The following is a 23,963-nucleotide window of genomic DNA, read 5'->3' on the forward strand; positions in this document are numbered from 1 at the left end:
GTATCCAAGGCTTGGCGCGCATTTAAAGAACCGTTGTATATTCCTACTCTGCAACCACGCTTGTTCACCTACTCTCACAGACAAGCAAAAGTCGCCATCTCGAATTAGATCTTCACACACCTCACATCATCTCTCGGACTTTATCCGCTGCTCTCTCCATCTTCTGCATTCTCTTGTCCTTATTACACACACATCGTACACCCTCCATCTTCCCCTCCCTCCCCCCATTTGGACTCTTCACATATATGAAAGCATGGCGTTTGGATTCTGTTTTTTTTTTCTTCTCCTCAGGCGGGGGCAGTATTGTTTGGTCTTTTTGCTTGCACACACTTTTTCTTTTCTTCATGTCTTTATGTCGTTTGATTACATATCATGCGGAACACTGATCGGATTCATTCGCCTGGCATATATAATCTTTCCGGAGCTCGGATCCGCGGCATACGCATACCACCAATCTATCCATTTGGACATTGATCTGCACTACTTCTTGTTTTCTCTCTCTCTGTTCTAGATACCACCATTTACTCCTGATCTATGTAATGAAACCAGATTCACAACACGAAGCAACTATACCATAAAACCCTTAGACTCAAGTAACATCATGCCATTTATCAGATGACTTGTAACGGTGCATTATTCTAAATAGCTAGTTCTTTTTCTTTTTCTGCAAGAAAGCTAAAAGTCGAAGACAAAGAGAAAAAAAGGGTTCTTTTGAGGGCGCCTCTATATATGAAAAAGAAAACAGGCAGTAGAAAAAAGATCAAGGCAAGAGAGAGAAAAAAGAAAAAAGGAAAAACCCTCTGTACAACAACGACAAAAAAGAAAGTACACAAACAATGAAATCAAGTCGTGATAGGGGAAACAAGCCGCGGGGCAACTTGTTTATTTATTTCTCGTCGAGGCCTATTACCTTACATGATGGGAATGCCCTCGTACTCGGCGTATCCAAGAGCCAGGTTCATGTTTTCTATAGTTGGGGAAGAAGAAAGAAAAAAAAGTGAGTTAGAGATTGAATCGCGACAAAAACCAGCAAGAAGGGAGGGGACATGTAAAAAAAAAACTAAAGAAAACTTACGCAAGCACTGAGTAGCAGCACCCTTGTTCAGGTTGTCAATGGTGGCGCAGACGACAACGTGCGAGCCGCTGCTGTGCACGGCAAAGCCGCCAATCTCGACGCCGTGTCTGTCCATGATGTTCTTGACGACGGGAGCCTCGCCCACGACCTTGACGAGCTGCTCGCCGGCGTATCGGTCCTGGTAGATTTGGCGAATGTCGCGCGACGACATGGGCGTCTTGAGGGGAATGTGGATGGTGACGCCGATGCCGCGGAACCACGAAGCGACGTGGGGCGAAAAGGCTACGGGGGTGCCGACGTGCACGCTAATCTCGCGCTCGTGGACGTGGTCCGTCAGGCTGTAGGGGAGCATGTTGTCGCGCAGATTCTCGGTGTCGTTCTTGGGCGAGGGCTTGGTGCCGGCACCAGAGTAGCCCGAGACACCAAACACCGAGGGAGTGCCCGACAGGTAGGGGACCATGGGGGCAATGCCCAGCTGAGCGGCGGTAGCGTAGCAGCCAGGGTTGCTGATGCGGGTGGAAGTGTAGACCTTCTGGCGCGCAGTCAGCTCGGGCAGACCGTAGGACCACTTGTCGTTGAAGCGGTAGTCGGCGGAAAGATCGACAATGACACTACGGTGGTCGGGCTTAGAGGCGGTGACCTCGCTAGTTGCGGCGTCAATGGCCTCGACAAAAGGCTTGCACACACCGTTGGGCAGGGCCATGACCCAGCAGTCAACTTGGCCAGCCTTCTCCATGTTGTAAACATCCTCAGCTGATAGGTTTTCGTAAATGACCTTCTTCTTGGTGTAGCCAGCCAGCTCCTGGCCCTTGAGCTCACGTGAAGAGACGTGACGCAGGTCCAGTTTAGGGTGAGTGTTGATCAGTTCAATAAGTTGCTGGCCAGTGTAACCACGAGCGCCGATGAGGGCAACGCGCGAAGGGAGATCGTTGGAAGCGTTCTTCTTGCCCATGGGAGGGTTGGGGTTGGTGTCGGTGACGAAGGTGCGACGGAAACCACTAATTGAACGGGGGTAATCAGTACAATACTTAAATACAGCGGGTTATTCAAGTTTGTATACTTACATCTGGGTGGCATTGTAAATGGGACGGCGGGCGAAAGTGCTGTAAGGACGAGACTGGCGGGGTCTAGCCATGCGTAGGTTGCTGTTCATAGTGTTCACGCGAGCAGCATCTCTCACACCAGGAGCAGACAGAGAAGTGCCAGTCAGGGACGAGCCAGTGGTCTTGAAGTTGTCCAGAGTGGCCTTCAGGCTGCCGTCGGTCTCCAGACCGTACCAGAAGAGAAGGGTGCCGTCCTGGTTGAAATGGCCATCGGCCTTCTCAAAGAACCAAGTAAGGTTCTCATCCTCAGAGCTAACAGTCCAGGCCAGGTTGGGATTGGCCTTCTTGATAGCAGAGAAGACGTTGTCGGAGACATTGCTGAGCCAGGCAGACTTGGTCATAGTCAAGGTGGACAGGGTAGCACCCGAGCCCTCGGTCGCAGGAGGGAGAACAATGGCCAGGCAGTTGAGAGACTCGTCAAAGTAGGCACTGAAAGGGTTCTCGCGCAGGTAGGAAATGTAGCGATCAACAGACGCCTCGGCATCCAGCGCTAAGCGGTCGCGTACCAGAGCACTCTTGAGCTTCTCCAGGCCACCAAACTGAGTCTCGAATTGCGAAATCGAGGTGGCGACATGGACCTTGTCACCGCGGCGAATCAGAGTACCAGCACCGGAGTCAGTGAACAGTTCCTTCTGCAGGTCCTGGGGGTGGATGATGGCAACGGAAGAAGTGCGGGGCAGGGTATCGAGAAGCTCCTTGATTTCCTTGATCTTGAGGCGAGTGCCGTAACGGCACCACGGCTGTGCCATAAGATGATCGTACTCCTCGTCCAGGTTGATGGCGGAAATCTTCTTGTTGGTCTCGCCGTTGTAAAGGCCACCCTTCTCGGACAGGTAAACCACCTTGAGGGGCTCCAGAGCACGGGCGAGTTCCGCGGCAGCCACATCAGCATTGACATTGAGGATCTGGCCGTCAGTGGTCTCGGCCATGGACGTGATAATGGGAAGGTAGCCCTGCTCAATGGCAAGCTCAATGGGGTTCTTGTCGACGGATGTGATCTTGCCGACAAACTTCCACTTCTCCTTGTCGAGATAGTCGGCAGTCAAAGCAGTGGTGATGGGTCTAGCCTGCACGCCGTGTCTCTCCAGAGCCTGAGTCAAGCGCAGTGACTCGGTGAGGAACAGTTTACGCGCCACACCAAGAGTCTTGCCATCAGTAATACGGATACCCTCTTCGAACTGGGGCTCAACACCGGCTTCCTCCAGAAGACGGTTGAGCTGAGGGCCAGCACCGTGAACGACGACGGGGTAGAGACCCAGCTTGTAGAGCAGCCACAGCGCGGCGCAGAGATCGTCGATGTACTCAGTCAGAATGGCGCCACCGACCTTGATGACGGCGAACTTTTGCGAGCTGACCGAGGTGAAATACTCGAGGTACTGCTGGCCCTCGCGGCGATTGCCAATACCGCGCAGGGTCTGGGCCACTATGTCCCGCATGTTGTCCTGGGCCGGCGATGACAGGCGCGCAGCCGAAGTAGAAAGCTGGCGAAGCGTGGCGGCAGAGGGAGACGCAGACGCGGCCAGGGCAGAAGAGCGTAGAGAGACAGACAGGCGGGAGCTGCGAGCCACGCGGCTGGCGCCACGAAGGAGCATGGCGCGAGTGGCGGCACCGGAGGCCGAAACAGCAGCGGAAGAAAGCATTCTCGGGTGGGAATAAGCGGAAATAGATGATGTGGTTATGAGCGTCCTGCAGACGACAGCAAAGGGCGACAGGAATTTAATGACAGAGGGTATCGGCGGCGAAGAATTGCTCGGGACAACGAAAATGGCGTCGGTACCAATTGGGAAGCCGAAGCGTCGAGGGTCTTGGCCGGAGAGCACAGAGGGCGGTCGGATAGGCGTGGCCTGTGGCGTCGGAGACGGAAAGAGGACTGGATCTCAAATGGCCGTGTAGCTAGGTATTAACAAAAAACAAAGACCGAATAAAAGAGAAAAAAGGATACAGAAAAGAAAAAGAGACAGCCGCCAAGAGAGACCCGAGAAATAACCGCAATTGAGATCGAGAGAAAGAAGATCAAGAGGAAGAAGAATTTGGTGAAGAAAACAGAGATACTTGTACATACGTAACAAGCCCGTCCGTTTGTCCCTTCCTGGAAGCCCAGATGGCCCGCCCGAGTTCGGCCCTGTGATTGGCCTGGATTGCTGTCAAGTGGGGGGAGGGGCAGTTAAGGCGGTAGCGACGCCGGGTGGGTCCGCTGCAAAGAGAAGAGTCATATTGACGGCCAGCCTGAGGCTACAGGACACAGGCTACAGGGCACAAGCCGCTGTAGCTACAGCGCTCCAGCAGTGGGATTACCGCTTAACGTGATTAACTGAAAAGACCAGGAAGTGCCATTGCCGCCAAAAACTAGTACTGGATAGCTCCTGTAGCCGCTGGAAACAGCACTACAGCACCTGCATCCATTCCGGCCAGTAGCTTCTGCTCTGCTGCAAGGCATGCTTGCAGCCATTCCTCGCTTTTCTTTTTTCGGTCGGCCACGCATATTTATAAGCACAGAGAAAAAAATGCCAACAGCTACATCAAGCTTCTCTACTTTGAGGCCGACATGCTGTGAAAAGAGTAGATATCTGTGCCTATGTATCCATGTATTTGTGTACAAGGTCCCACTCGCGTCACGGCAGACCGCGACGGGCTTCCGCCTCCGCGCTCCCGCCGGCATGGTCTCTGATTGGCCCAATCCATGAGTCAACCTAAGCTACAGATATACAACCACTACACACACAACGGCCTTCTTGCTCTCACCTTCAAATCTTGCAAAGTCTGTGGGCGTCTGTTCTCATGTAGCCGCGGGAAAGGTCATCATGCATACATTTATATGAGTCAGGGTTAGGGCTGGGTTGATATGCATAATTACTCACCTCTATGACTTACACGCATTCAGATAAGCATGTATAGCTAGTGTAACATGGCAAACGTCTTGATGTTTGGACTCCCAGACGAGACAACAGTCAACACCACCGTGGGTTTTTTTTAGTTTCGTTTATCACCTCGACTGTCTAGCTGGGACGCCGTTCTCGGGGATTTCATCCGAAATCTTAAAAGCTAGCAAAGAGAGTCTTCTCTTTAGGGTTAGTAACCCTAATGTCTCTCAGTTGTGTATAACTTCACGCATAATCTACTAGCTGACTAGAGAGCTAACAACATGATTACGTAGACATATCAAGTTGAGAAACTTGAGTCGAAGTCAATTTGAACTTCTAGGCACACAGTTCAAACCGAGAAGCCTAAAAAAAAACCAAAAAACACACCCAAACTTGAAATATCTTGAGCGATGGCGGCGAAATCGATGACGTCATTGACGCAAAAATATGGCCACGGAGAGGAAAAAGCCAAAAAGGAACAACGAACCGTTATACCTCCGATACGGGGAATCGAACCCCGGCCTTCTCGGTGAGAGCGAGATATCCTAGCCCCTAGACCATATCGGATTACTTGTTGTTGAAGGGCGACAGATTATTGATGACCAAATTGCCAAATTTGCCTTTTTCTTTTTCTTCCATCCCGTCGTATTGCTGCGAAATAACAGTAGGTAGACGTAAAAGAATAAAATCAAATCAAACGAGCTAAAGGCACCAGTTGCACGGAAGCATACGACCGGAAAGCAGAACCGGGCTACCGTGGGCAGAGCTCTCGCGGTAAGGTCGAGGCACGGAGACTTGGACAAGTACTACACCCGTTCCGGGCACAACACCCTACTGGGCTGCGAGAGATTCGAAGCCGAGACGAACAGATCAAATGTCTGGACGTGCAAAAACCGGCAAAAGAGGGACAACAGGTCATGAATAGAACGTCTCTTGAAGATGAGATAAGGCGCAAGGACGTTGGCCAGTAGAGCCGTCAACAAGGACCAGAGGGGTCCAAGGAGAGGAACCCTCATCAACCTGATACATGCCAACAAGAATGCCAAATAATTATCTATACTGTCTTTTGCTTTCGCTTCTTGTTTTACTTGGACTATCGGGGTCACTTTAGAGTCGCTCTGGAAGCTGTGAGCCTCCGAGTTCCAAGGGCTTTTTCTTTTTGTTCAGGCGTAGACTTGGTCATTTCATAGTCTTGACTTCTTTTCGCAGGTGAGTTAGCCGCCCGTGACGCCCATTCGACCAGTAAACCCTGACACACAGGGTGAAAGCAGACAGCCGTAGAATACTTTTCCAGCTTCAAGTTCGCCCAGTACCACTCAGACTCTAGGCATACAAGCACGCCTTGAAGCAAACCAGATTCAGTTACGGGCACAGAGTGATACCCACAGCCCTCAGATTGAGACACTACGGTTGTAAAGGCGGCTCGCATTGTAGAACACTGGCAGCGGACTTTGCCATGAGACTCACTCCTCAGGCTGCCGAAATTTGCCGCTCTAGCTACCAGTGATGTAGACGTTTAATATAGTTAAGCTAGCTCATATCTCTCATTCATGTCAAGCCTTTATAGGACTCGTGAGTGCTTTGTGTACAATAGACAATTAGGACGCAAAGCTTTGATGACATCCTAGACACCACTCGAAAAATACAGATTTCGGCCTGTGTAACAGAATCAGGGTTGTGGTCATGTAGTTGAGGAGTATCGTGCTACTGTAAATCCCAGTCGGATATCCACCCCCTTGGTCTCCATCCCTGCACTCAAGATCAAAAGGTACATGATCAGTCTCTTAGGTCATGAACGCATGGCGATGTGTGTGGTAAACGTCGCTGAATCTCTCCAAGGGTGCAACCAGCTCATATTACACAAGGGGTGAGACGAGAGATGTGAGTCCGAAGCCATCATATACATGTATCGAGATGTCTTGTCTAATTTGAAATGAGTCGAGTACGGGATAAGCACGCCGTTACCTGATTTGTCTGAGAAATCACATAAAGAGGCCTGCTGCAGACAACAGCGAGTGTGGTATTCTACAACACCCAATTCTCAAGCGCGACTGTCAATATCAAAACGGCAGTTTGCACCAAGCGCCCTCATACGTCTTATTGCTTCTTATTCAAAGAGAAACAAAGTGGTCAGACAGAGGAAGCGTTATCGCCAAATCTATGGTAGGACAATAGTTTTAAACTTGCATGCTATTCAAGCATGGCGCATATTCACTGTTGGTAGCTATGTCGCTCAGACAGGGGCAACCGACCTTCCCTATTGCTTTTGATCTCTTTCCGGCCCTTTCCCTGGGTCTCCCCTTACTCAGACTCCTAGTAACGTGTCTTATATTTCGAGTAGACGTGCAGAATCGAGGTAGCGTTCCTTTCAGAAACATAGAATGCATGTCACCCACAGGCTGTTCGCTAAGCCGGAGATTGGTCGTGTAGTACAGGCCAAAGCACGCCCCTTCAATGTTCTCTGGACACTGTGTTTGAGAACTTCAGATTCCTGAACCCAGAAAACAAATCTTCATCTCCAAGTCTCTCGTGCTTTGGGACTCGCTTAAAGACGGAGCTCTAATTCTAAAATAGCCATCTTCCATCATTTCACTTATCATCTAAACTTTGGATAAATTCGGTAGTTTCTTTACCGTAGGTCTTCTGGTCGAGAAAAATTTTCGTGCCTTCCGTTCTTTAAATATGACAACGTACTTACAATTTCCATTCAGACCACAAGCTCCAAGGGCATCACCGCCGAGGTCATCGGGCTCGGATTCGGCTTTCCGCTCCTTTTCAGCAGGCCGAGCAAATCACTGCAGTGCTTGGAGGCTTCTCTAACAGAAGTTCTTGACTATGTACAAACAAGATCCGTTTCATCTCAACTTTTACCTTTTGTGTTCGCCAACAACCGCCTTGCTTCACTCTCCCTCGAGATTCTCAACAACAGCACAAGCGGAGCCCCCCTACTACGCCTTCAAATATCCAGGGCTATATTTTCAAGAATGCCGACCATCACTGCAAGAGCACCCGACGACCCTACATCCTCCCCGATTATTCAGGATGGAAGCGGCGCCAATCCCGCAATCCACGGAGCCGGCGGTGACCCCAAAACCGCGCTCGGAGCCGGTCCGGATCCTGTCGCCGTATCACCAGTCGAAGTCAGCATCATTGTGGTAACAGTCGTTGTGTTCCTGTTCGGGATGCTTTTGGTACTGTGGTGCCACCAGCGCAAAAAGGCCACGGGGGTTAGTAGTCGACATAGAACTAGCGGCAGCACGGACTTGGAGACTGGTGTGAGTGGAATGCCACTACAGCACAAAGACGCAAGGATAGATACCTACCCTTTGTCGCCCCTTGAAAGCAAGAATATAGGTCCCCATCTGCATATACACAAAGATCGGGGAGCAAAATTAAGTCTGTTTGACAGGAAGGAGCTCACCCGCCCCAACATCCGGCCGGAAAGCTCCATGGAGGAGCACAAAGACCACTACGACCCGACAAAGGACAACACTTGAGAGGCATGGATATAACTAGAGCTTGATCTTTTAGATGCCTCGATCAGGGTGGGCAAGGTCTTTCTGCGTTCAAACTGCCGCTGGATCAGGAGCCGAGGTACTAGGTTATCTACAGTAATCAAGTCAAGATATGATAACAAGAAAGCTACGAGCACAGCGTGCATTAAAGTCGACAGAAAGAGAGAAAGAACCTATTAGCAATAGAACAATATCCATTGACGCGGAAAAGTCACAGTATTTGCCTGATTGTGATGTACACGGGCGTAGCCACAGCAGAGAAAGAAAAAAACACGCAAGATAAAAGAAAAGACAGGAAAAGCAAAGCCCTTCTACCAAGAAGCCTGCTTGACACCCGGGAGATCGCCAGCAAGAGCCTGCATACGGAAGTTGAACTGCACATTGAACGTTAGGAACCAAGAAACATTCGCCAAATATGGACCAGGCCTCCCCTGGCACAAGAACACATACTCTAGTCATCTTGAAGTCGCGGAATACACCGCGTGCCTTGCCACCGAGAATGCAGCGGTTGCGGATCATCGTGGGCCGAGTGTACGAGTGCATCTGGGCCAACTGGAGCTGGGCCTCGGTGCGGATACGCGGGTGCAGGGTAGTGTTGCGAATGATGTAGCGGAGTGCTTGTCTGCACAAGAAACAAACATGTCAGTAACTAAAGAATCAAAAGAAAGAAGGACACCCTTCTTGTATCCGACTCCCTCTCTGCCCAGCTGTTGTTTCATCATGCTCACCTTTCCGGCTCAAACTGCTCAAACACCTTGCGCTTAGTGTGATCACGGATCGTGCGAATGTTGACAAAGCAGCCCAGATCGAGCTTCTTGGCGCGCTGGAACATGGACATCTTGGGCGTTGGGTTACGGGGGTCGTGTATCTAGCCAAGGCGCTTCTATATCCAAGATTCACCTCGCTTCTTCATTGTGGCAGCGGCAGGCTGAGACCTGCAAAAAATTGCCCTACGGTCAAAAGTGGATCTCGGGGTGGCCTCTAATTGGTCATAACTGGCAGAGCCCCATCAGCCTTGCGCAACCATCACGAGATCCTTCACGGCTTCATCTTCAAAAATGCGTAGATGTTTGCCTTCCATAGCATAGTTCACTAATTAGGCGTGCATGATTGATTCTATTTGTTCTTCAAAAAAAAAAAGTTCAATGAGAAAATATTGCTTGCATCTAACATCTCGGAAATAACTGTACCCAACCCGGTATCTACATTTTACATTTTATGGCTACTTTTTTCATTGCATGAGTCGCTTAAGTCTTGCCTCCACCACGACCGCCAATGCTAGCCAGCGATGTCTTCTGCTGCTCGCTCAGCTCACACACGGGCAGTGCCTTGGTGCCAGCCTTGGTAGGAGGAGGAAGGAATCCAATGGTGACCAGATAGGCAATGTACGTGCCCATAATTTCCTCCGTGACAGCACCACCGGCAGAAAGATCTTGGCCAGTCAACGCCGCGTCAGCCTTGAGGGAGGCAGTAGCATTGCGATCGTCCAACTCGGGAGCCATGGTGTTGCCGGGCAGATCGCCCGTGACCAAGTGGAACAGGGGCAGCAGGGCATGTTCCTCTCGCGAGCCGCCGGTCGAGTTGGCAACGTACTCTTCCATCTTGACGCGCCACTCGTCGTACGGGATCTCTGGTACGTCGTAGCCATAGGTCTCCAGCGAGCCGAGATACTGGTCAAAGCGCAGGCGCGGGTGTGATGTGACCTGGGTCACAGCCATGGGTGCGACAGCAGGGTGCAGTGTTGAGGCAGTCACCAGACGAGCAACATGCGTGACTGGCACCTGGTTGACAGTATTGGTGATGTGAGGGCGGGCCTGGAGCTGCAGGCATCCCTTAAGCATGCGGATCAAGAAGTCATCAGTAACGGTAGCACCACTGACGGGGTCGCCTGTGACGTAGCCAGAGCGAATAATGGAGCCAGCCAGACCTCTCTTGCCAGCGGCGTGCAGAATGTGCTCAGAAGCCCACTTGCTCTGGCCGTAGCCAGTGCCAAGACCCTTGCTGCTGCCCTCCATGTCGTCGGACTCCTCCACACCAGTACCACCGGCCGCGATGCTCTCCTTAGACAGCTTAACAAAGTAGTCGTTGTCCAGAGTCGAAGTAGAGGAAACGAAGCCAAACATTTTGGCCCGGCCAACAGCAGCCAGCTCAATCAGAGCAAGGGTACTGAGGACATTGGCAGGACGCATAGAGGAGTAGGGCTGCATCCAGTTGACCATGGCGCCGTTATGAACGATGATGTCAACTTCGTTAGCGAGTTTCTCCCACTCAGCGTCGCTGATACCAAGCTTAGGCTTGGCCAGGTCACCAGTGACGATGCTAATCTGGCTCTTCCAGGCGTCATTCCAGATGCCGTAGGCCTTGGTAGTCGACTCAATACGAGCCAGGCCAGACGCAGCATCCTTGGCACGAACATGGGCCACAACCTTCATGTTCCGTTCCACCAGATCCTTGAGCAGATACGATCCCAGGAAGCCAGTCGCGCCTGTCAAAAGCACAATCTTGGGAGTCGAAAGATCCAGAGCTGCAGTCTGGAAAGACGCGGGAAGTTTCTCAGCCAACTCGCGTGCATCAATAGAGTACGCCTCGTCAACAATAGGAACAGAGTCAGCAGTGCCCAGCGTCAGGCCAGTGGGGTCCAGGGCACGGTCAATTTCAGCTGCAAAGGCAGCAACAGTCTGGTGCTGGAAGATGACGCTCATGGGCAAGTCAATGCCATTCCACGTCTTCTTGACTTTGAGGCGCATTTGCTGCGCCAGAATAGAGTGGCCACCAACCTCAAAGAAGTTGGACGACGAGCTCAGAGCATCAGCGTTGACCGCCTCTAGAAGCTCACCCCAGATCTGGGCAACCTTTTTCTGTGTTTCAGGCATTTCAGTCTGATCAACAGCCTGGCTCACACCAGCAGCAGCACGGAGCTCAGAAGCCTCAGGGAAGGGCAGGGCGGGCTTGTCGATTTTGCCGTTGGGGTTCAGAGGCATGCGAGCCAATGGAACAAAGACCGACGGGATGGCGTATGAAGGCACCTTGGTCTTGAGAAGCTCGCGACAGTCATCCGACAGAGGCTTGAACTTGGTGAGCATCGTAATCATGGATTCGTCATTTGAAGTGTCGGAAGGCAGGCCCTTGTCCTGCAGCCACTCATGCCAACGCTTCATCTCGGGAACAATGTAGCTGACCAAGGTCGGCTCCTCGTCCTTGTTTCTCCGCACAAGAGTCACATTTTCGCGGATAAGGGGGTGGCGAGAGAGGTGAGTATCAATCTCACCCAGCTCAATACGGAAGCCACGGATCTTGACCTGGTTGTCAATTCTACCAGTCACCTCCGCGTTACCATCAGGCATGTAACGAGCCAGGTCACCGGTGCGGTACAGACGATCACGGGGGCCCTTAAAGTGTGCTCTCCACGGCTCGTTGTAGTTACCGCTAGCCATCTTGGCAGCGTACTCCTTCTCCCACTTTCCAGGCTCGACGAACCAGTTGTTCAGGAACTTGGTCTTGTTCAGCTCCTTGATCTTTTCGTCCTCGTCCAGGTAGCACTCTGAAAGACCACCGGCGCGGACAAAGAGTTCTCCCTGCTCCCCAATGCCGCACTGGCGACTGTGGTTATCACGGTCAACGACAATAAGTTGCACATCCATCATACCCAAGCCAGCAGGAATAATGTCACCCAGAGTGTCCAGGAAGTCAGGCTGTTGAGCGCGGCTAGGAACCTCATAGTCTAATGTAAACAGGTACGTTAGAAGGGCCATGTTAATAAAGACGGAATATCAGAGTCACTTACAAGAAACAGCACGCGAAGTCTCGGTAGTGCCGTACATGTTGATGATGCGCACATTTTCAGCCAGCTCTTGCAATCTTCTACAATCGCGCTTGATGAGAATATCACCGACAAAGAAGGCATTCTTCAGGGTGGGAAACTGGGAAGTAGCACCGCCAACGAGAATCTGACCCATGGCAGGAGTCAGATGCGTCACGGTGGCACCGTAAGTCTTCATCCACTCAGCCAGCAGCTCGTGGGCAATGTCGTCGCGGCTGGGCACGAGAAGCTGGGCACCCAGGAAAAGAGGGGTGAAGATATCACGTTGAATAGGGTCGTGGGCAATGCCAGAAAGCATGGTGAACTTGGAGTTCTCGTCCAAACCAAAACGCTGAGCCATCCACGGGAAGTAGTAGGTCAGGTTGAAATGGCGTGACCGCACGCCCTTGGGCCGCCCCTCGGTGCCACTGGTGAAGCTGAGCGTGGGGACATTGTCGGGGCTGACCTGAACACCGGGGTTCTTGGTCTTGTTGGCTTGGAACTCATCTAGATAGTCCTTGCCGTTGACAGCACCGCCCGCGATGTTGCCGTTGTCCAGGAGAGCGAGACCGGGGACCTCGGCCTTAAGGGACAGGGAGGTATCAATATATTCCCGGACCTTGTCCGCAAGCTGACCGGCATCCTCGGTAGCGCGCGCGATTTGCACCAGAAACTTGGGCTGGGCAACCTCCAGGTAGATGATTTGGCGATCGGCGGGGTAGAGAGGGTCTAGGACAGTAACAGTCAGGCCGGCCTGTGTTGCAAGGGGCGGAGTGTTAGCATAACATGGAGCATCATTCTAAACTTTCAAGGGTTAGGTGACATACCCTAAGCGCACCCATGTACGCAACGACTAAGTCGACACTGTCCGGGATTTGTAAGTCCTCTGCTTCTCAAGGTTGAGTTCATGAGAATACACACCATCTGTGAGCATAGACCATGACGACATCCTCAACCTCGCTGCCATTGGCCACGAAGTAGTGCGCCAGCACATTGGCGGCTTCGTTGATCTGCTTGTAAGTGAAGACGCGTTCCGGCGTGGTCGTAGTCTTGGTCTCGATGACGCAGGGCCGTTCGGGGTGCTTGAGGGCATTGGCCTCAAAGATGTCATGGATGGCTGTGTGAAAAAGCATTGTTATTAGAAGCAGCCTAGGAAGAAGCGCGACAGTGAAGGTCTGGCTAGCAAAACTTACCACCCTTGAAATCGTCCCAGTGAAGGTCAATCGTGGGGTCGGGAATGGGCGAAGCCATGGTGAAGGTGACGATGCTGGCTTACGGCTGAGGAAATGTAGCGGCGCGGGGCAGCAAAGAGAATGAATGCGCTGCAGATCAGGACTGGAAAACCTGAAGAAAACAGACGCAAGCAAGACTGAGGGTTTGTGGTGGAACAATCGTCAACAAAAACTAGTTTCTCGCGTGTTTAAAAGCTCAAGCTTCCTAAATTTCAATGACTGCTCAAGGTGGGGCCAATGATGCAGCTAAAATGCAGAGTGTAGTCATCGCTGCAGCGAAGTTTTTGGGCCGTCGCCGACGCCGACGCCGGCGGGGTTCAAGGGTTCAAGGGTTCAAGGGTCAAGGTTCAGCCACTTCTACGCCACACTAAGAGGGGCTGATTGCTGGCTTCCCAAAATGACATCGCTGTTGACTAGTTAAATGCGGGTCCTTGTCTTGCTGCTGTAGCCTCGTCACCTTTTGGAGCCTGAACGGCAACCAGAGCCCCCTGTAAGAGCCACTGGAGCACGGAAGACCACCAGGGAAGCTCTCCCCAGTAAACGGGCTGCTGTCGTTTTTCCTTCAGGACGACAACACCAGACCAATTCCCTCGAGATCCCGCTTGCTCATCACTCACGCCGCTCTACTTTCATCTGTCGCCTTGCCTTTTGCGCCTCTGCCTGGCCTTCACGCGTCATCCATTACATAATCATACCAACAAACCACACTACATCATGGCGGACGCAGCTTTCAAGCCCGAGAAGGACTACAGCAAGCAGGTCGATGCTGCTCTTCCAGAGGCGACGAAGCTTGCCGAGGTGCGTCCGGCTGAAGCTTGACTTGCCCTCATCTGCGGTTGTGCTAACCCTGCTCCTTCAGACCGATCTTCCAGGCGCTATCGAGAAGCTGTCTATCCTGGAGAAGCAGACACGCCAGGTATAATTAATTCATGCCGCTCTTTCAACAACACTCGAACCTTGCTAACCTCGCCCATCAGGCCTCCGATCTTGCTTCCATCTCCCGCATACTAATCGCCATCGTCACACTGTGCAAAGATGCAAATGACTGGAGCTTGATGAACGAGCAAACGCTCATCCTTTCCAAGAAGCATGGCCAGCTCAAGCTTGCCATCACCAAGATGGTGCAGAAAGTCATGGATTTCCTGCCCGAAACCCCCAATCTCGACACCAAGCTCTCCGTCATCGAAACCCTGCGAACCGTCACCGAAGGCAAGATCTTTGTCGAAGTGGAACGTGCCCGCGTCACCAAGGAGCTTTCTGATATCAAAAAGTCGCAGGGCGATGTGAAGAAGGCCACCGAGGTTCTATGTGAGCTGCAGGTCGAGACTTTTGGTTCTATGGAGCGCCGGGAAAAGACCGAGTTTATCCTTGCGCAGATTGCGTTATGCATTGAAATTGGCGATTGGACACAAGCCGGCATCCTGAGTCGCAAGATCAGCACCAAGTATCTGGCGCGCCCCGCAAAGCAGACCCCCGAGCAAATCAAGCGCGAGGAAGAGGAAAACAGACTGAAGAAGGCCAAGGGTGAGGAAGTCATTGTCAAGAAGATTGACAACGTGACCGACCTCAAGCTCAAGTATTACGAACAGCAAATTATTCTCGCAAAGCACGAGAGTAAGTACTTGGAAGTGTGCAAGCATTTCAGACAAGTGCTAGATACCGACGTGGTGGAAGAGGATGCTGATAAGCTCAAGCCTGTAAGTCTAGCCTTGAACTGCATGATCTACCATACTGCTCTTGCTAACCCATGTGTGCTCACTAGGTCCTGCAACGAATCATCTACTTCATTATCCTTGCCCCCCACGACAACGAGCAGCACGATCTTCTCCAGCGCATCTTCCGGGACACTCGTAACACCCAAATACCCACCGAGGCCGAGCTGTTGAAGCTCTTCACTGTCCAGGAGCTCATGTGCTGGCCCCAGGTTGTGCGCCAGTTCGGCCCCCACCTCTGCGAAACTGATGTTTTCGACGCCAAAGCCAACGATTCCGATGACGAGAAGGCCCACCAGAGATGGTTGGACCTCAAGAAGAGAGTCATTGAGCACAATGTCCGCGTTGTGGCCAAGTACTATACTCGAATCCGCACCACTCGTCTCACTCAACTTCTGGACTTGACAGAGACCGAGACCGAGAAGTACATTAGCGAACTGGTTACTTCCAAGACCGTGTACGCCAAGATTGACCGGCCGGCCGGCATTGTCGATTTCTCCAAGCCTCGCGACGCCGACGATGTTCTCAACGAGTGGAGCTACAACATGAAGAGCCTTCTGGGTCATTTGGAGCGTATTGACCACTTGATTACCAAGGAGGAGATGATGGCCCGGATTTCCAAGACCAAGGCGGGCAAGACTTCCAAGAGCAAAGTAAAGGCTTAAGGTGGGGGAAATAAGCAACGAATTTGATTTCTTTTTTTCAGGGTTCACTCAAGGTTTCATGTGTGGATAGGGTTCCAGCGTATTACTGTACATCTACATATTCTTATATTTCCACAAACCGTAGGCGTCTTGCTTCTGTCATGAATATGTGTTCTATTAAGGCGCCTTTATTATCAAGCTAATCACTATCATTGGCCGTCTCCTTGTTGGGCTGTAGATCGTCATGGAGATACTTTTTAAAGTACCCAGCAATGGCATTAAGCCACTCTCTGGCAACTGGAACATAGTGGCTTCCGGGGTGGACGTATACTTTGGGGTTTTCGCACTTTTCAATGAGTGCGGTTGACCGTGTTTCGTCGACGATAGTGTCAAGGCCTCCGAGAATATGCAATGACGGTGTCTTCAACTTGGGCTCATATAGCCACATCAAGTCCATTGCCTTGGAAATGAAGCCCGAGTACACCACGGCAAACTTTACCGGCTTGCCCTGGTTCGCATCGCGCAAGTCAGCCACCCACGCCGCCTGGTCAGCATCCGCGGGAGTCCGATGAGGCGCCTCGAGGATCGCCGCCAGCGCCGCGGCCACAAACGCGCCCTGGCTGAAGCCCAGGACAATGTCGACGCCCCCGGCAGCCCGAATCTCGGCCGCGAGTGTGGCAGCGCCCTTGTCGATGCCCTTGTACGTCAGCGAGTTCTCTTCGAAACGGAACCAGCCATAGGCGTCAATCTCGTCATTGCCCTCGTCTCCATCTTCCTTTGGCTGCCAGCCGGGGATGTCCCTCGGACTGAGGCGGATCGGCGCTGTGGGGTAAAGGAAGGCTAGGGTGATGCCGATTGGGTTGAGTGTCTTGAGCAGCGCTTTTTCAACGGCGCGGACCTTGGACCGGAAGAGTGATCCGGATTGAGTGTAGCCTAGAGCCTGGGTCAGCATGAGCTATCTCTTATTTTTCTTTTCTTCTCTTGTGCGAGTTATCGTAGAGCGTTAAGTACCGTGAATCATAAGCACTTTGTATTCCTTCATAGGCGGCTTCTCGGCCGCCTTTTTGGGCTGGCGTGGCGGACGAGTTGCCTGCTTGGCCTTTCTGTTGCCGCCGTCATTTTTGGCACCAGCCTCCGCACCTCCGGGGGTAGCAGAGGCGGGACTTGCGATGGCGGCTGCGGAAGACTCGTTGGACATGGCTGGCGCGAACGTGGAGAACAGCCAGCAGTGGGGTGGAGGCAAGGAAACCAATGAGCGAGCAGACGGTGTGAATTTCACGGCTGGTCTGAAAAAACTAAGCATCAAGAGCAATGTGAATTGATTGGCGGTCTTGGGTGGCCTTTTGTTCACAAAGAAGAGTCACTGCAAACCTGCGATCGGTGCATTAACTAGATTTATTATGGGGTAATTTGACAAGGTGCCATATTAGGAATACAATACTTGAACTGTTGACTTCTTACGGAAAACGCTTCGTTGCTGGTCGTCTTGGAAGGAAGTGCCCTGAAGCAAAACCAACGACGCGCTGGATATAACAAGCAGAAGACTTACCGAGATATCTTTTTTGCGTTTGTGATATTGACCTCGACCGCTCAGCGTTCACAGCATCGGTCTGTGGTGTACATTCAGAATCACGTGATGTTTATCCGGGACGCGGCCGGAAGTCCTCCAACGTCATATCCCGCCGAATTGCATGCACATTGGAGCTTCACGCTACTAGACCAGGAGAGTTCGGCCCCACTATCACACCGCCCTTCTGGTTGAGTCGATGCGCGCATCCGGGACTGTCATTATCTCCCCCGGCTTCCGTTCTACACTTAAAATCCACAGTTGCGGCTCTCCGGGTTCGATTCCAAGTCCAGTAGAACACAAGCAAGGCCTTGTATTCGGAATTGAGGTCCATTTTGGAACCAGTGGTGCTGAGTGGAGTGGTATGCGGATTCTTATTCATATGATACACAATAAGGCAAACAATCGGAAATCTAGCCATGCGCATTCTCCACACAACCTCAAGCACGACTCGGTCGGTTCCTCAACATATCGTTACAGCAGTTTCTAGCAGCCAAATTGTTTAGTGGGCAGCAGAGGCACCGCCCTTGTTGTAGGGGTTTCTAGGGTCGTTCTTCCACTCGGCGCCTATTGAGAAGAATCATGGTTAGTCACTTTTCCAGTCAAGAGAGCTAGGGAACTTGGAGACTAACCCTGCATCATGGAGTTCTGCATGGAGTTGACGCCCAACATGACAAGGACAGCTATTCGCAGCAGGTGTTAGCACAAGCAATTGGCCCTCGTATATAGCGCAATTGATGCTCTGGGTTGGTAGCCCGATCAGTCTGTTATGCTGGATCTTGCGGTAAGATTCACGTACCAGCGGCACCGAAGGGGGCCATGGGCTTGGCTATATGAGAAAAACACCACGTTAGCATGGGCTCAGAAAGTAGAGCAATTGAACAACAGCCGCAGCCTCTCGCTCGAAGCAGAAGCGCATCGCAAGCTAGCAGGCAAAAAATGCCACAATGAGGGGGTGTTTTCTGACATACCGAAAGCGCCGGGGAACTTCTTGAAAGGAGCAAGGCCGAACCAGGACATTTTGGCGGAGGAATTGAGACGAGTGAGCGGTGGTGGGGAGGTGTAGGGATTCGGCGGTGGAAGTGGTTTTTGATGATGGCTTCACTTTTGACCGAAGAGCGTTTTCGACTCTCTCCGGCCTGAGCCGACGGAGCCTTGTGTTAGCCTGCGAATCAAGGCAGCCAAAAGTTTGTATTACGCCACATTAAGACTAACGTTTGGTATTTCGCACAGTGTGGCATATCGTCGTTATCAGCGTGGCGTAAGCTCCAGGCTTCGATTGACGACATTCCCTATGACCCCTGTTTTCATAAAGCCAAATCCCTGTTTCCCAAGAGAGGGAGGAGTGCATCTACTCCATGTTGTCGTGTTGACTTGTTTAATGTATCATAGCTACCCCAATAATACTTAGTGATGTACAGCATGTCTGCATCGCCGCCAGAGACGCAATAGACAGACATGGAGACATGGATGTGTCCTCCCCGGAACGGTTTTTCTATCAAGACGCTTCAAAAGTCAAACGTCAAAGCCGAGCATCAGCACAGATCAAATCAATACAGGTCGTCATGGCCTTGAGGGTTTATGTCTGGCAAGGTCGTACTAAACCGTTCTTCCGTTGACAAACAACCTATTATCAGGCGGACATGGCATGTTGTGGGCGGATAAGCGTTCTCCAACCAAACTTGCACATGTCTACAGTCTCCTCAGAATCCATTGGGCCTGTCTGATGTCAAGGAAAACTTGATCTTGCGTGGCATAACTAGTCAACTAACTAATTTCATACATTACGTCCTAACTGTTGCTTTGAGCTATAACTAACCAATACAAGTACCACAAATCCCCAGTTTGAACATCATCTCCTCGTTACTGCTCTTTGTTTCTTCTGCTTCCAGCCGGTTGTGACTTTATCCGTCATTTGCCCGCTCGTACGTTCCATTTACTGCCTTTTCTCCTTGTGCAGAGTTGCACACTACTGCCTCGGCTTTCTTCTTGTTGGAGAATACGTACCCCATCTCTTTCGTCTCGCCCATCCACTATAACATCCAGAACGCTCTCCCCTTTGCATATTATTACTCCTGACGCTCGACCACCATGTTTCCCATTTCTGCCACTCGTCCGTATTTGACGGCATCGTGCCGTCTCGCTGCAGCCTCAACCGGAGCCCGTGCCTTCACGTCTTCGATTCGCCTTGCCAAGCACACGCCCGCCATCGGCGACATCAACCCCGACAAGTCGAGTGTCTCGGACTTTGATGCCAAGCAGACCAAGTTCCGCCAACGGCTTGCCGAAACAAGCAAGCGGCGTAACACGGAGCTGGCCAATGAGCTCAAGAACTCCCCGTCCGACGAGGTCTATGTGCCCCCAGGGCTGTCCCAGGGTCAAGGTCTAGGATCGTTAAGCACAGCAACCGACAAGGAGAAGAAGGGAATCAAAGATGACGGCAAAAAGCAAGGAAAATTGTCCAGCCTGATTTACGGTACAAAGGAGGGCCGTGAGATGGATGCACAGATCGAGGCGAGCTTCAGCGCCATCCTGGCTAGAGGAAAATACGTCCATTCTATCGTTTTGCACGATGTCAAGCCTGACAAGGTAGATGAGTACAGCGAGTTAGTCGGCGAATTTTATCCCCGTATGGCAAAACTGTCCGAAAATAAGGTCAACTTGGTCGGCAGCTGGAGGACTGAGATTGGCGACTCGGACACTTTTGGTAAGAAATGCAAACCACTACACCCTTTACATATCAAAGGCCCTTTCTAACAAACATAATTTGTCAAAGTGCACATCTGGGAGTACCATCGTTACCACGGATACCACGAGTCTCGATACGCTATTACCCATCACCCAGACTACGTTGAATTCAACAAAAAGCTTCGCACCCTCATCTACTCTAAGAAGATCTCTCTCATGCAGGAGTTTTCTTTCTGGCCGACCTCCCCTCCTCGAGAACTTGGCGGTGTCTTCGAGCTGCGCTCCTACACACTTCACCCCGGCCAGTTGCTCGAGTGGGAGCAGCATTGGCGTCGCGGTCTGGAAGCTCGACGTGAAGTTATGGAAGGCGTTGGTGCGTGGTTTGTGCAACTAGGAGAGCTAAACACCGTCCATCACCTGTGGCAGTTCCCCAACTTGGAGGAGCGCAAGTTCCGCCGTGATCAGAGCTGGGGCGTCAAAGGCTGGAGTGAGACCGTTCACCGGACTGTTCCGCTGATCCAAAGCATGAAGTCACGCATCATGATTCCGATGCCCTGGTCGCCTGTGCGGTAGTTGGCGATATTAGTAGTCATACTAGTCTACATAGTTAGCGCTTTCTGGACAAACTTTGTCATCTCCTGTGCTGTTCTTCTTCGCAGTTAACTGTAGTTAACCATTGTGTCTTGTTTTACCAAGATTGATTTACACTATTCTATTCAGCCATTCTACATGTTGCAAATTAGTATTTTCTGGTCAGCAAAATACCTGAAGCTCAACTCGAGATTCATTTCCTTTAGTCGTTCCATTCAGCCCCCATGACAATTGAAAGGTTTTGTCTAAGTGCTATGATGGTATGATGTAGCGACGAAATCTTTGCTTGTAATGACATTAAGCTCGGATCCGCGCTTTCAACCCGTATCTTTTCTCGCACGAATACTTCAGCAGCCTTTGACCCGCTCAGAAGGGTCAACTGTTTGTGCCCTGCCCCTACGGTCTGGACCGTGGGTTCGTCGCGATTGAATGTATACTTGAATAGCTTGTCCATCTCGTCGTGCTCAAGTCTGCGTACTGTCCCAATTGCCAGGCCAATTTTGGTGCCGAAGAATACCGGTGCATTGGCCGGCTCAAGAGCTCGTAGCCACAGGACTATACAAGAGTCCTGAAGTGTAACATGCACGCTTAGCGATGAATTTATAGGCGGGTCAAATGCGTTGGAAGCAGCAGACATTGTAGTCCAGCTTGTATCGAGAGAGGATGAAGGTGAAGGCGACGACGGTGTCACGGGCCGGGTCGCAGCCGGGTCGCCTTTAAGATTTGCCGCGGCGTCAAACATGAGCTGTGTCAACACGCGAAGCTGCGCAGACAGCGTCTCGGGCGTCGAATCGTTATCGAGGGTCAGTTCGAGCAGATTTATCGCATCATTGAGGGACTGTTGGATTTCCATGAGTGGCTTAATATGTATGGGTTTCGAGGTGTTGATAGTCAGCACATGGGGCTGTTGCGTGCTCAGTTGTAGGTGTAAGGTCTATCGCGAGTCAGTAATGGCATGCGCATTTGATGATGGCAAGCTCTTCACTCACGCCCTTAGCTAATCGCGATCCTACACGCGTCACTGTGCCTTTGATCTTTTCGTTGCGCGGGGTGCTCATCACAAGCGTGCTGCCAGGCTCGACAGGCGCAAGTAGCGCATAGCAATCCTGTAGACCATGTTTGACTTCTTGTAGCGATTCACGTATCTCGGCGATGATCCAGTTGAGTTCCCTTTGCTGCGCCGGCAGTTGTCAGCATCGTGCAATGTGCTGTGTAAGCTTGGCTTTGCCGCCCTGGCCATGTCATGTCGGTTCTGGCGCAAATAACATTTATTACTCACATGCGCCTCCTGCTGCATCTGTTTTATGTGTGCAGGCGATACCGGAGGATATATTGAGAGAGACATGGCTGCTATGTGAATGGTGTGGTTGATAAAAGCTTCGAGACGCCAGATAAACAAAATAATTAGCAGGTTTCTTCAACAGTCGCAATTAATCCAGACAACCCAAGTTGCGACCCGGAACGTCATCAGCTGCTCATGCATCTAAGCCTAGCCGAGCTGAAAGCTTGGACTGTAATGTACGCCACAGTTGTGCCACAACAAATGAATTAAATGTGGCGCACAACTTTTCTTGGGGTCGCGACTTCAAGTCAATCAACAGCCCATCGTCCAAACAACAAAATATCACCGCGAAAATGAATACACCAACAGGCAAAACAAAGCTTCCGAGCCTACAGAAGGGTTTGTCTGCATTTCTACGACCAATATCACCACTCCCTCCGTACTAACATCTCCGTCTAGGCACGAAAGTGCAGAAGCGGCCTCTCTTGCGCCAACAGCAGTCTGCCTCTGCTAAAACTAAAACCATTTACGTCTCTGGCAAAACCCCCTTCATGGCTGTTATCAGCCGCGTGCGCAAAGAGCTGGATGAGTCATGCGGTAGCAATCGTCTCACGTCCAAGGGCATGGGTCTCAGTGCAAAGATCAGTGCACTGAAGCAGGCTGGCGGCACCCAGGGAGACGGAAAGACTGTTGTCGTAATGGGCACGGGGAAGGCGATTGAGAAAACTTTGAGTGTCGCGTCGTGGTTCTCACAAGAGAATGATTGTGTCGTTAATGTTAAGACAAAAACAATCACTACTATCGACGATGTGGTCCCTGAAGATGATGATATATTTGCTGACGGAGAAACCCGCCGGCGAAATCTCAGTTGTTTGGCTGTATCTATAACACTGAGATAGTCCATGGCTGAACAAGTAACAGAAGAGTCCACGCGGGGTGCAGCGCCAATTGGAGAGCAATGAAGCAGCATTATGATACCCAGTATAACCATCTGATCTGCATAAATAGATTGGATATCAATATACATTCTCCGAATTTTCAGCAATCGGTTGGTTACTTGTGCTTGATAGATATTATACAACTACTCTCTATCTGTGGAGTGGATGTAAAGAAGATTTTATTGGCTGTGCCTCGCAACACTATCTCGGCTTCAAAACGTCTGTTCCTGAAAGTAAACAGTTGTCATAGCTAGGGTCATGTGTTGTTTCCAGGGTTACCAACACCCGTCTGTGTAACATTCAGACGCCCAACAACCAAACATGAAGCTTGGTAGCGTAGTTTTCATCCAACAACAGAAAACTACGAACCATGTTATAGCAATGGTCCTATAAACAACACTTGATATACAAGTGCAAAAGGTCTCACATTCAGCATGTGGACAATACCAAGAATAAACCGCAGTTGTCCATCCCCAAACTTTACCCTAGAGAATTTGAAACGCAACTGCTCACGATATGCTTTATTATTCCACTGCCACTTTCATTCTTTTACGCTCTGTAGTCACATTGCATTTTAGCCTCTTCAACACAAACAACCCCAAACACTAAGCTATCCATGTGCGACTCTCCCCACGAAATCATACGTAGAGAAATGTCTCAGTACGTTTCTGTGCACTCCGTATGACTTCCATGACCCCAAGGGCCCTGATGGCTGAGATCATCAAGTCCCAGCTTCTCCCGCACTGTTTTCACTCTTTACCGCCCGATGAGAAAATTGAATTACTTCTTTCCTTTTTGGTGGGAGGGAACTTTTGAAAGACTTTGTTTGCTCTTACTTTGACTTCTATGTACTACAGGTTTTCTGCTTTGAGTAGTTTCCCTTATTGGCCTCAACCTCTACGTGGCTAGAGTCCTAGTTTACTGTTGTCTTCCTTCCCTCCGCTTCCCTCCTCCCC

At 51.1% G+C, this 23,963-nt stretch overlaps 10 protein-coding genes across 10 annotated transcripts; 4 read left to right on the forward strand and 6 right to left on the reverse strand.

Moving 5' to 3' along the window:
- Positions 1-911: 911 nt before the first annotated feature.
- BROUX77_003566 (uncharacterized protein) lies at positions 912-3,818 on the reverse strand (the record flags this gene model as incomplete). The annotated part of the gene is made up of 3 exons (XM_073748231.1): positions 912-967; positions 1,076-2,073; positions 2,140-3,818. 3 exons carry the CDS (start codon positions 3,816-3,818, stop codon positions 912-914), a joined length of 2,733 nt encoding a protein of 910 aa, XP_073605991.1.
- A 4,205-nt stretch (positions 3,819-8,023) lies between these two features.
- BROUX77_003567 (uncharacterized protein) lies at positions 8,024-8,536 on the forward strand (the record flags this gene model as incomplete). Its single annotated transcript, XM_073748232.1, has 1 exon — positions 8,024-8,536. The coding sequence occupies one exon, from the start codon at positions 8,024-8,026 to the stop codon at positions 8,534-8,536; it is 513 nt and encodes a 170-aa protein (XP_073605992.1).
- A 329-nt stretch (positions 8,537-8,865) lies between these two features.
- Positions 8,866-9,392, reverse strand: BROUX77_003568 (uncharacterized protein; the record flags this gene model as incomplete). Its single annotated transcript, XM_073748234.1, has 3 exons — positions 8,866-8,928; positions 9,005-9,176; positions 9,283-9,392. 3 exons carry the CDS (start codon positions 9,390-9,392, stop codon positions 8,866-8,868), a joined length of 345 nt encoding a protein of 114 aa, XP_073605993.1.
- A 409-nt stretch (positions 9,393-9,801) lies between these two features.
- Positions 9,802-13,604, reverse strand: BROUX77_003569 (uncharacterized protein; the record flags this gene model as incomplete). Its single annotated transcript, XM_073748235.1, has 5 exons — positions 9,802-12,275; positions 12,339-13,107; positions 13,181-13,217; positions 13,275-13,470; positions 13,547-13,604. The coding sequence occupies 5 exons, from the start codon at positions 13,602-13,604 to the stop codon at positions 9,802-9,804; spliced, it is 3,534 nt and encodes a 1,177-aa protein (XP_073605994.1).
- Positions 13,605-14,299: 695 nt separating this feature from the next.
- On the forward strand, positions 14,300-15,962 carry BROUX77_003570 (uncharacterized protein; the record flags this gene model as incomplete). The annotated part of the gene is made up of 4 exons (XM_073748236.1): positions 14,300-14,383; positions 14,445-14,501; positions 14,563-15,282; positions 15,348-15,962. The coding sequence occupies 4 exons, from the start codon at positions 14,300-14,302 to the stop codon at positions 15,960-15,962; spliced, it is 1,476 nt and encodes a 491-aa protein (XP_073605995.1).
- A 178-nt stretch (positions 15,963-16,140) lies between these two features.
- On the reverse strand, positions 16,141-17,244 carry BROUX77_003571 (uncharacterized protein; the record flags this gene model as incomplete). Its single annotated transcript, XM_073748237.1, has 2 exons — positions 16,141-16,874; positions 16,953-17,244. The coding sequence occupies 2 exons, from the start codon at positions 17,242-17,244 to the stop codon at positions 16,141-16,143; spliced, it is 1,026 nt and encodes a 341-aa protein (XP_073605996.1).
- Positions 17,245-18,010: 766 nt separating this feature from the next.
- On the reverse strand, positions 18,011-18,528 carry BROUX77_003572 (uncharacterized protein; the record flags this gene model as incomplete). Its single annotated transcript, XM_073748238.1, has 4 exons — positions 18,011-18,075; positions 18,141-18,191; positions 18,308-18,337; positions 18,480-18,528. 4 exons carry the CDS (start codon positions 18,526-18,528, stop codon positions 18,011-18,013), a joined length of 195 nt encoding a protein of 64 aa, XP_073605997.1.
- A 1,071-nt stretch (positions 18,529-19,599) lies between these two features.
- Positions 19,600-20,769, forward strand: BROUX77_003573 (uncharacterized protein; the record flags this gene model as incomplete). Its single annotated transcript, XM_073748239.1, has 2 exons — positions 19,600-20,215; positions 20,285-20,769. The coding sequence occupies 2 exons, from the start codon at positions 19,600-19,602 to the stop codon at positions 20,767-20,769; spliced, it is 1,101 nt and encodes a 366-aa protein (XP_073605998.1).
- Positions 20,770-20,989: 220 nt separating this feature from the next.
- On the reverse strand, positions 20,990-22,132 carry BROUX77_003574 (uncharacterized protein; the record flags this gene model as incomplete). Its single annotated transcript, XM_073748240.1, has 3 exons — positions 20,990-21,721; positions 21,777-21,962; positions 22,067-22,132. The coding sequence occupies 3 exons, from the start codon at positions 22,130-22,132 to the stop codon at positions 20,990-20,992; spliced, it is 984 nt and encodes a 327-aa protein (XP_073605999.1).
- A 290-nt stretch (positions 22,133-22,422) lies between these two features.
- Positions 22,423-22,968, forward strand: BROUX77_003575 (uncharacterized protein; the record flags this gene model as incomplete). The annotated part of the gene is made up of 2 exons (XM_073748241.1): positions 22,423-22,468; positions 22,529-22,968. 2 exons carry the CDS (start codon positions 22,423-22,425, stop codon positions 22,966-22,968), a joined length of 486 nt encoding a protein of 161 aa, XP_073606000.1.
- Positions 22,969-23,963: the final 995 nt, after the last annotated feature.

This window comes from Berkeleyomyces rouxiae (assembly GCF_048999995.1).
Source record: "Berkeleyomyces rouxiae strain 22BRR77 chromosome Unknown BrBRR77_ptg000003l, whole genome shotgun sequence".
Lineage (NCBI taxonomy): Eukaryota > Fungi > Ascomycota > Sordariomycetes > Microascales > Ceratocystidaceae > Berkeleyomyces > Berkeleyomyces rouxiae.